We start from the raw sequence: 11,653 nt of genomic DNA, 5'->3' as shown, positions 1-11,653 counted from the left end.
ACCATTCACCTCCGGGAAGCCGAAGAGACAAACCCGCGCAGCAAAAGTTATATCTGAGTCATAGTATTTTGTCAGAACTGAAATGACTGTTTGGTTTATGACTGATATATACATATTTTTAAAAAAAACATAAATGAATGGTAATTAATGTTAGGTATTAAACAAAATTTGTGCGCTAGTAAAACAAGACGAGATAACAAGAGCAAAATTAAAAGGATCATTACACATTCCCCACCGCCAGTTAAGAAAAGACGACTTTGAAACGGGAACAGTGATTTGGAGGCGAGATGCAGTTACTTTTGGAGCAATTTAACGTCAGCCGTCGCTTCAGCATAATTGGAGAGATTGTTAGCATCGCGTTTACGTGAAACGGCAAACGTCAGCTGACCCATTCACGTAAGATACCGTGAACCTTACTGCTGTAGATTCGCGTGGGCTTACGTCACTTCGTTATGGACTGGAAGCCATCTCACGAGTGAACGCGAGCTCTTGCAGCTGTCTACTGAAGAGAAGTGCGGCAATTTAAGGATTTTTAACATGAAACTTTATTTGCCCTTGTATAACTTACAGGTAGTAGTGTTTGTGCACTTTTTCCGGCGATTTAACTTCTACTCTATGAGAGAAAAAGCGAACAAAATCTTACGTAAAAGGCGAACGCGAAAAAATGGCGGGAAAATCGTGATCACGCGTTTACTTTTGTCGTTCACGTTTCACATAAACGCGGTGTTAAATCTCTCTATTATCTTAGTTTCTTTGGAGATTTCAGATCTAAATAAAGAAAAGAACTCTCCAATATCTATGGCCGTCTACGTCTCATAACGCCCCTTGCTCAAGTCTCTTTTGATGGAAGCAGGCATTTTCAGGTGTCTGTTCTCGTCTCAAGCAAATGAAGAACAATACTTTCACCCACAATAGCGTTTTTTGCGCTCAATTGTCCACACAACTGCGTTAAGGAATTTTATGGAAAGAGTTAAGTTACAAGCACAAAAATCTCATTGTTGTTTTCCAAAAACATCCATTTTTTCCTTTCCAAAAACAAGAAAACAGAGGAAACACAGCTGTTATCAATCTTCGAATTTATTCACATAACTCGTACATCTTATACTCTGTTAATATGGGAAAAGGTTAACAAATATGGGCTTCATTTGCTAGTGAAACTGATAGGTCTTCCTGATGGGAAATGAGGAGGGAGAGGAACCTTGAGAACAGCAGTTTTATTTACAATACTGGTACCGTCATCCATTTTTTTCTTTCCTGGCCCCACTTTCGATGATGATATAATACAGCCAACTGCTTTCAGATGATTTGTTAATCTGTAAAAACAAAAACCTTTTTAAGTATATTGCCTTCGTAGAGATCCAGCTTGCTTGTATATTACTATTAAAGGTTGATTTTCTCACAAAGTACAAAAACTCATGTCAGTGACAACAGCATGTATTTTGTTTTCAATACCTTGGGATGGGCATCTTGAGGTCTTTCATGATAACTGCAAAGTCTAATGAAAATTCATCTATTATCAAAGCCAGCACTAATATATACGACACTAACTTGTCCTTCAGTCGTTTTGGAACCGCCCTGCAGGGGAAAGAAACAAATTTCTGTTCAGGAATCAATGATCATCAATTACTTAGTTGGATCAATGTCTGCATCAAAGAAACTGCACACCTACCCCTCCCCTAATGCGACATTATCCCTTACTTGCTATCAGTTAATTGTTGTTGGGTTAGGGAGGGGTAGGTGCAAAATTGCTCTGATATTGACCCCCTTAGTCTTACAAGCCACAAAGCCCTAGCTGTTGCGTATCCCACAGCTTACCCAATAAGTAAACTAAAACATGAACCTGTGAGTATGTCAATGACTCCATACTGGTATATGCAAGCAAACACCAGATCTGATAAGTCGCTCACCAGTGGATGGGATATTTACATGCTGAGCAACTTTTCTGCTTAAAAACAATTGGGGCTAGTTGTTGAAGAATGATTCTACCCACCTCTTTGTGGTGTTGAGGGACTCGACAAGAGTTAAAATTCTTAACATCAAACATGGCAAATTACTTCAACTCAGTTTTATATCACTGTTGAAAAAAGGAGAACATGTTCTCTGTATAGCATACCTAGATCTTCCCTTTTCCAAAGAAAATGAGGATAACAGTTTCTTCTTAATCCCAACTGGTACCATAGGTAAAGGATCTGAAATAAGGAAATCATTTGGTATTGAATCCTAACATCAGTATGCATATTCTTCATACTGTTCTCTACACATTTCCTATGGTACTGACAAATAGAATTTGTGTACCAATCAAGAACTTCTTTAGATGGTGATCATTTCCTTTATTCTCATCACCTTAATGTTTGATCCAGAGGAGATAATATAGGGAGAAATTAGATGCTGGTCAATTGTGGGAGTCAAAGAGTTAGACTTATTTAATACATGTTAGTGAATTAACCCTTTAACTCCTAAGATCTCATTAGTAATTCTCTTTACTGTCTGCCATACAGTTCTTGTGATGTTACTTTGGAGAATTATGCATTGGATCAACCTATAATTCCCTAACTGATATTTTTCTTTATTCTCATCATTTGTCTGCTTGATATTGTATCGATATTGTAAGGAGAAATTCTGTCTTGGTCACTCATGGGAGTTAAAGGGTTAAGTAAACTAATTAAATCACATAAGATTTTGCTTCTTGACAGAATGCAAGGTTAAGAAAAATCTGCTAACATTTCCTATCTATTTACCTTTCTTCCTGAGGTCCTGATAGTTGAGACTGTACAGTGTCATCATGTATGATAAATACAGAAGGCAACATGATTGATGAAGTCGCTTGGTAGACTTGACTGACATCACAGCGATATGCTGAAGTACATATTCTGGGAACCTGTTGAGAAATTTGTTGAAGGCATACCATTATTAAGCTTTCTTGAAGGTCAATAAATTCAACCCAAAAGTTATTGATTCCATGTTCCTGTCTTGTTGAGGGAGGTTTGTAAAAGCAGAGTCGCTGTTTATGAATTTGAATAGCATTAAAACACCTTGTCTTGTTAAATGTAATGAATACGTTACTTGTAATTATTAGAGGACAGAGATTCAGTTCATAAAGGAGACACATCACTGCATTGCTAAAAGCTGTAACCATTTTGGCTACCATGATGGATAGAATAAAAATTCTAGTGACTTCACTTCTACCGCAAGTTGCCCATCTGGTGAACTTTACTGGCAGTAATGCCACATGCTGCATTGTTTTCATTACTTATTGACAATGGTCTGAAGTTAATTAAATGCAAGACAAACAAAATTTTATCAATAATCTATCATTTCCTTTAAAAAAATTCATTCCCTTGTTAGTTGTCCAAGATGAGATTTGAAGTGAACCTCCAAAAGTGATTTCCAGCTAGCTTTCTTTTTTTTCCATTATTTCTCTCATGACTATTTTTTCCTAATGGATGAACCGTTATTTCTTGCAACCATTTCATGATCATAAGTTGCCAAATGGCACCTTTGAGACCTTCCCTGTACCTCTTTTCATTTCTCCATTCGGAAATTTTCTCTTTGTCTGCATTCTTGATTTCCTGTGAAATTCTTTGTAGTGCTTCATACTCCCCAGGAGAAATAACTTAAATGAGTTAAGGAAAATGTTTTTACCGACATGTACTAATTATTTTTTAACTTTTTAGCCGTACTCATCTGTGGTGAAAGATACTTTGAAATTGTGGGTTCTACGAGTTTAAATCTGAGCCATTCAAGGAATCTATGTCCCAATTTTTTAAGTTGTTCAGTGTAGAAAATTTTGAAATCCTTTCAAACATATGATCAAGTGAAAAAAAGTTAACTAAAAGTGGTAAATAAAAATGAAATTTGTAAAAGTACAAAAAAACAAGGAAGGTTGAGGCTCAACTAACTCCCAAAAGTGATTAACATGTATTTTTTCCCCATAATATCCATACATTATCCAGCAAACAGATCATGAGAATACTCAAACTTATCAGGTTTAAGTTTTTACCTTGATCTAACAACAAATTCTCATATCTGATTTGCAAAGAAATGTGTAGCAGCTAGAGGAGGGAATTTACAGTCAGATCTTGTGAGTTAAAGGGTTGACTCAAACTGTAGACAAAGAAATTTGGGCCTTAAAGAAGGGGATGAAAACAGAAAATGCGAATGCAACAATTTTGTGCAAAATTCAAAAGATATTTTTTAAAAATCCAGTTTTACTGGAGGGTAAAAACACATCCAAAAGGATACTATCATTTAATTTATATACATCAGCTGCTGTTGTAGCCTTCAAATTATATGGAGGAATGGTGGATTGCTGCTCTACACCATCTGCAATCAACACAACATCAAAATACAAAAATATGTTTACAAACTCCTATTTCATTCAGGAAGTTTCCTTTCTTGTCCCAAAGTTTCATCATCCAAAAGATGATAACCAGAGTCACTGCACTATTTTCGTTTCATGTTAGTCCACAAAAACATTGACAAAATGCACATTGACCATTTGTAATATTGCCAAGTGAGGATAACAGAGGATCACATAATCCCCTACCAACTACAGTGCTGAAATCTTTTTAATCAACTGGTAAGCAATTAGACTAAAACTAAATATTAAATAAATAGCACAATTATTTCATATGTAACTTTCTTTCTCCTGTTTTATAGAAATTGAAACAGAGAGCAGGTTAACAAGCTCTCTTGTCTGCTTCAAGAACTCGCTGATAACTGACCATAATGGGCCCAGTTGTTCGAAGGCCGATTAGCTTTAACCCAGGGTTAAATTTTAATTCAGGTTTCTTTATTTCTTTGTTCAAAAGTATTTTAGGGAAAATTTTCACTATTCTTTTTAGAACATCCAGTGATAAAATTGCAAGCAAAAAGATTTGAACTGAATTTTCTCTTAAAGCTTTCAGACCTGCAATCAAATGTCACATTAACCCTGGGTTACCTTTACCCAGCTTTGAACAACCTGGGCCATATGTATAAAGCCATGTCTGCCAAGTTTCTTGCCTTTGGCTGTGAGTCTAAGAGTGTTTTCAACTCTATTAAGTCTCCTGATGTCCAAAAAAAAAAAAGATATGTCATATAATTCACAAACCTGTTGCTTCTACAGGTTCCTTAGCTAATGACTCTAAAACGTCAGAAACTTTTAAATTCAGATCAGTGTCATCTACTTTGTTTCGCTGTCGAGAAGCCATTGCCCTTTTCTTTCTTTTACTTCCAAAAGCTTCTGTTAGGAGGTCATTCTAAATGTGAACCAAACAAGCCAGTTAGCTTTTGATCCTGATTTAGTTAATCATTATCTGATAAATAGATTGGTATTTAAGAAGAGGATTTTATTTAACTTATCATGAGCATAAAATGAACCCCAGGCCTTTAAAACTATTGTTAAGAATGAGCTGACAAATGATTACTTTAACAAACCTTTTGGAGAAAAGTAAGATCAATTTTATTGTCCTCTTCATCTTCTCCTTGGTTTGTCTCAGTACTTCCAGCATCTGAAAAAGTTTTTACCACTGTCACACCCTCCATAATGGATAATCTGCATCAATTTAAAATCATCCATAAGAAATTCAATGTGATTTCTCAAAATGCAAAAATAAATTTTTGTTCCACTATTCATTTCATTGTGAATTTCTTTCTGAGGGTTCTGATATTGCCAAAAATTAGGTGTTGATAAAAAAAAATTCAAAACAAATAACTACCAGTATTTACATCTATAATTTTAGTTGGTAAAATGAATTGAACACAGGAAAGTAAGCATCTGTCATTTTGCTCGACACTAATGCTTGCTTACCAGTAGCTGAAATATGTATATTATTACAACAATGTGGTGTTAATCATTTATTGTCTGATATAGTATTTTCCATAGTGGAATGGAATATTTTACCTGTATACTGCTGACACATAATAACACGTCATTAGCAATGTTTTTCATCACAGTCAATAAAACAATATTGTATTACAATTCTTTTGAAGTCACCCTTAATTTAATTTAATAATAAGTTCTTATATAGCGCATTAAAATTGAACTCTATGCGCTTTACAATTACAAATTAACAAAATTTCGATAAAAATCCTATACATGCAATTCGCTACTCTATCTAAACTAATGAATTATTACGTGTTATGCATATGTTTGACAACGTACGATATCAAATAATCTGGTGGCTTAATTTTTGAAAAGATAAGTTTTCAATAAGCGTTTAAAGGAGTCAACAGATTCGGCGTTTTTTATGCATTCAGGTAGTTGGTTCCACAAATACGGTGCTGCGTAGGAGAATGCTCTTTGCCCATACGTTTTAGTTCGAATTGTTGGGACCTCAAGTAGATTCATATTTGATGAACGGAGGTTTCGTGCTGGAATATATCGACTAAGAAGTTCAACAAGATAGGTTGGAGCCATGTCATTTAGTGCTTTGTATGTTATCAACAGTATCTTGAATTGAATTCGTTTTGTGACCGGGAGCCAATGAAGTTTCCTAAGTATAGGTGTTATACTGTCTCTTGATTTGGCACCGACTAACAAGCGGGCAGCTGTGTTTTGGATCCGTTGGAATTTTTCGATGTCACAAATCGGTAGACCGTACAATAGGCTATTACAATAATCAAGTCTCGATGAGATAAAGGCGTGTATCAATCTTTCATTTTGCTGCGTCGAGAGGTATTTACGAACGCGACCAATATTTCTGATTGCTAGAGACGACGATTTACAGATGGAATTTATATGCGAGCGTAAGTTCATCACAGAATCAAGCGTGACGCCTAGGTCTCGGACAGTATTAGATAAATTAATGATATCATCTCCAATATTGATATTACAGAAAGGAGGATTTTTTGAGAAGCGTGAGAGGAAATGAATGATTTCTGTTTTTGAAGGGTTGCACTGCAATCTGTTTTTCTTGGCCCACTCCATGATTGCATTAACACATGATTTCAATCTTTCCATGCCTAGCATTCTGTCAGAGGAGTTTATCTTTATGTAAAGTTGCGAATCATCGGCATATATCATACAGTTTAGGCCATGTTCAGCAACAATGTCTTCTGTAGGCGAGGTATACATTAGAAAGAGTAGTGGACCAAGTACTGATCCCTGGGGTACGCCGTAGGAGATATGTCGAGGCTTAGAGATGGAGTGTTTGATCTTCACTGACTGAACACGATGTTCTAGGTATGATTTGAACCATTTTAGTGCGATACCTCTAAATCCGAAACGTTTCTCCATTCTTTCAAGTAATATGTTATGGTCGATCGTGTCGAACGCAGCGGAAAGGTCTAGCAAAACAAGTACTACTTCTTCTTTTTGATCTACAGCTCTTAGGATGTCATTTGAGACTTTTATTAAAGCAGTTTCAGTGGAGTAGTATTTGCGGTATGCTGACTGCATCGCTGGAAATAACTGGTTCTCGGCCATAAATCTGTATATTTGATTTGCGACCACCCTTTCGATTGTTTTTGAGAGAAAAGATAGATTTGCAATCGGTCTGTAATTTGAGAGACAGTTCGGGTCCAATGAAGGCTTCTTTAAAGATGGACATACCAGGGATTGTTTTAACTGATCAGGAAATTCTCCGTTAGCCATGGAGGCGTTGATAATCTTGGTTATAATTGGCGTCAAGTGTGGAATTGACTTTAGAATTCGTGTTGGAATGGGATCCAGTTGACAAGACTTAGTTGGAGATTGAACAATAAGTTTGTGAACAATATCAGCAGATACAGGTTGAAAAGTTTGGAACGACAAGGTGACTGGATAATTGACGTTGATGTCGGGTGCTTGGGCAGTATGGGAGTCCAAATCCGATCTTATTTTCTCAATTTTTTTGATAAAAAAATCGTTGAACGTTTCGGTCAATGTATCCAATGAATCATTATTAGGGAGTGCAGCAATGTTCTTCGATAAGAATAGGCGAGATACCATCTTGAATAGTTGTGATTGGTCAGAGGAGCTGATCAGAGTCCGATAATAGTTTGTCTTTGTCGCTGTTAGAAGATCATTGTAGTGTTTGCAGGAATCAATAAATATTTCTTGGTGAATTTGAAGACCAGATGAAATATATCTTCTTTCATGACGACGTTTGTCTTGTTTAGCCTTACGAAGTTCATCAGTATACCAAGGAGAATGCAGTCGCAGAGTGACCCATCTCTCGCTCACAGGAGCATGTTGATCAAAGATAGACGAGAGATTAGTATTATATTGTGTAGTCAGCTCAGTTACACAAGACTGTGGATTAGTAATGAGATTAGATTCTTCGATGTCTTTGATCATACTAGCTAAATCGAGCCTTTTGGTGTTTCTGTGTTTAACATGTAGTGTAGAAGGTTTCGGTTTTGTACATTTCACCTTACAAGTAACCAAATTATGATCTGAAATATTGTCGGCTGATAGAATGCGAACATCCGTTATAACATTATTCTCTTCACGAGATAATATCAAGTCCAATGTGTGGCCCAGGCGATGAGTGGATCCAGATACATTTTGAATTAGATCAGTGGACTCAAGGAGATTAAGAAAGGAGGCAGCTTCAGGATTTGATAGATCATCAACATGGTAGTTAAAATCACCGGCAATTATAATGGGCTGCCTTGATAATGTAAGTTCTTCAAGAAAAGATGAGAATTCTTGCAAAAAGCTATTTCTAGTGTTGTTCTTTTTGCACAGAGGAGGGCGATAGAGAACAATTAAACGGAATGTCTCACTTTTGTTGGATATGCTCACATCTAAGTACTCAAATGAGCTTGTGTTCATGATGGAATTTTGCAGTACGGTATAACCATCTCGTATCAACAAAGCGACTCCGCCGCCCTTACGATTCCTTCTTGGTATGTGGTGGAGTTTAAAATGCGGAAGAATGTTGTTGATGTCAGTAATAACATGGTTGTCATCCTCGGTTCCTTTAAGCCAAGTCTCTGTTATGGCCAGGATGTCTAAATGGTGGGAGATGACCAAATCGCATAAATGAGTTGATTTTTTAACAATCGAACGCACATTGAGGAGAGCGAAATTACTGGTGGATTTGGTTCTCGGTAGATGGCCAACGCGTGTGATAGAGATGACATTGTTGATGTTTCTTGAGTAAATTTTCTTTGATGGTCGTCGATGCGTAGAAACAATGGTTGGAATGTAATAACATTGAGAATCTTCGTTTTGAATAATTAAATCTTCCATCGGTTGAGAAATTGCTCCGAAGTCAAATTGTGACAATAAGAAACCCATTTCAGGACCAGGGTTAGAAGCAATGGTTCTCGGTAGATGGCCAACGCGTGTGATAGAGATGATATTGTTGATGTTTCTTAAGTAAATTTTCTTTGATGGTCGTCGATGCGTAGAAACAATGGTTGGAATGTAATAACATTGAGAATCTTCGTTTTGAATAATTAAATCTTCCTTCGGTTGAGAAATTGCTCCAAAGTCAAATTGTGACGACAAGAAACCCATTTCAGGACCAGGGTTAGAAGCAACGTCACCAGCCAAAGTAAGACGAGCTTGGTTGAAGGTGGTAGTTGAGTTAGCGTAGTATTTGACTTTGGATGTGTTGTAACCTTTAGGTCGTAGACAAACAAAGCGAGGCCGATTAGTTGTTGAATAACGAGGTAGTAATACAGCAGAAATCCACTTGTTAGGATACAAACAATGATTCTTGCAAATATAATCCAAAGAGGAAATGTTTAGGCAATCCATATGTCGTTTTTCAATTGAAATAATATAAAGAACTGTGAAAAAAATAAAGAAAATCAAGCAGCGATATGAAGCACGTCCGTTACCCATAATTACCATAATTACCCAACCCTTGAAAAAAAAAAACTAGATCGTGTTCTTTGCATTATATATTCATATACACAGACCTTAAGTGGACTTAAACAATAATTGCTAATTAAGAACCATCAAAATCTGAACCTTTAGAGTAAAAATGTCAAGTTGCAATGTAGATTTAAGAGTTGTGATCTATTTTATCTTCCATTAAATAAAACAAATGATCATTCAGTAAATAGTGATATTTGTTATTACCCAGGACTTTTGGTTGAAGTGTGACCATTTCAGTGTCATACATCTTCATTACTTCTGTTCTTTCATTGTAAACGCCAAGAACATACCTATAGCACATTTTAAAATCAATTAGACATGTATGTTCAGCAATCTCCATCAGCTCAAAAGACAATGACTTTGAGGCATTATGAACGATCGTTTTGAAAGGTTTGTACAATTTTTTACTTCTTTTTACAGAATACTCTTTTAGAACCTCTGTCAATGTGATAATTCTTCACTTGATAAATGGTTACAGTTGCAAGATGCAACAATTAAACCTTGCAAAGAACTTAAGACTAATTCTGATATTGCCTGAAGACCACAAGTGATCAGTTGACTGTGAAGATGGATTCTGATCACATAAAAGACTATAAATAGAAAAGCATAAGTCACTGACACAAAAAAAAAAAAACATCTTCAATAGCATCCTCCACAAGTCAATCATGATACAGCTGTAATGATCTGGAAAATAATTTTCACTCACTTGCAAAGACCGCTTGATCTTGAAAATTGCCCAAAGTTGCAACCAGTGTATTCCATGCCATCTGTTTCTGCAATCTTGGAGCCAACCACAAATCAACACAAGAGAATTAACTATTTACATGTACTCTCTGTTTGTGATGTTGTTTTCTCACAGACACTGACTGAAACCCATAATACCATATTTCTGCTTCAAGGACAACTTCCAATCGCTTTTGGATATCTTTTCAGGTCTCACATGCTGTATCAACCCTTTACACTCCAATATCAGTATACACATTCTCTATACTGTTCTCTATACATTCCCACAGTGTTGACAAGGAGAATTTGTTTGACAATCAAGAACTTCTTTCATTGGTGATCATTTCCTTCATCAGTATGACATTGATATTAATGTGACCATAATGTCAGGGGTGATATTTTGAGGACAAATTAAATGCTGGTCACACCTGGGGGTCAAAGGGTTAAGGTCAATTTGATTCCCTTTCAAGAAACGCGACCAACAGTGTAAGAACACAAGGGGCTCTGGGATGGAGGCCAAGAAATTAGGGTACTATCCTTTTTAAGGAAAATTTTAACCAGAGCTGAGAATGCCTTTTACATAAATACAAAATATTTTCTCATATTTTGATGGCATACCACAGTTTTCCTCTGTCTTTTTCTTTTATCTCCTCTATCCGCCCACTGATAACAACCAAATCGTATCCTTTTACTCGCACTGTTTTGCTTTAAGTTTCCATTCGTGAAATTGACTAAAGGAAGAAACATTGAAATGAGTTTTGTATGTTTATGAGTTTTGTATGTTTTCAACATGGCTGTAGTTTCCAGGGCATAGGGAGGACATAGGGACTCGCTGTACCACCAAAATCATAAAGAACCGTACAAATCCTTGAAATATCAACACAATAAAGTTTCAGCTTGAAAAGTTTGCGACAAGTTTGTTGAGGCGCTTGAAGACACAAGACACAACCATGATTGCGATAAAAACGGCTGGCTAATATCGTTTATAATATTTTAGGAATTCAGCACCTAAATAATGCTAAAGTAAAGCAATCTTTGAAAAGACGTACCAACAAGGGGCTGCACATTCGAAGAAGCATCGATCGCTTCGTATTCCAACGTAGCAGCCGCCATCTTTGATTCTAACGCACGTGG

General features: G+C 36.3%; 1 protein-coding gene across 1 annotated transcript; it reads right to left on the bottom strand.

Annotated features, from left to right (window-relative positions):
- Window positions 1-1,059: 1,059 nt before the first annotated feature.
- LOC131794799 (DNA-directed RNA polymerase I subunit RPA49) lies at window positions 1,060-11,647 on the bottom strand. Its single transcript, XM_059112353.2, has 12 exons — window positions 11,569-11,647; window positions 11,138-11,250; window positions 10,503-10,576; window positions 10,001-10,086; window positions 5,419-5,492; window positions 5,093-5,240; window positions 4,243-4,323; window positions 3,517-3,613; window positions 2,739-2,878; window positions 2,114-2,189; window positions 1,453-1,575; window positions 1,060-1,313 (listed from the first exon to the last, which is right to left on the bottom strand). Exons 1-12 carry the CDS (start codon window positions 11,630-11,632, stop codon window positions 1,142-1,144), a joined length of 1,248 nt encoding a protein of 415 aa, XP_058968336.2. The 5' UTR covers window positions 11,633-11,647; the 3' UTR covers window positions 1,060-1,141.
- Window positions 11,648-11,653: the final 6 nt, after the last annotated feature.

This window comes from Pocillopora verrucosa, chromosome 14, assembly GCF_036669915.1.
Source record: "Pocillopora verrucosa isolate sample1 chromosome 14, ASM3666991v2, whole genome shotgun sequence".
In the NCBI taxonomy this organism is placed as follows: Eukaryota; Metazoa; Cnidaria; class Anthozoa; order Scleractinia; family Pocilloporidae; genus Pocillopora; species Pocillopora verrucosa.
This window is presented reverse-complemented; position numbering and strand designations above follow the sequence as displayed.

Coding starts and splice junctions, on each gene's coding strand:
- LOC131794799 (XM_059112353.2), bottom strand. CDS start 11,632: ATGGCGGCTGCTACGTTGGAATACGAAGCGATCGATGCTTCTTCGAAT. Junction 11,251..11,568: donor GAATGTGCAGCCCCTTGTTG/GTACGTCTTTTC, acceptor TTCTTCCTTTAG/TCAATTTCACGAATGGAAAC. Junction 3,614..4,242: donor TGTATATAAATTAAATGATA/GTATCCTTTTGG, acceptor AACTCATTTAAG/TTATTTCTCCTGGGGAGTAT.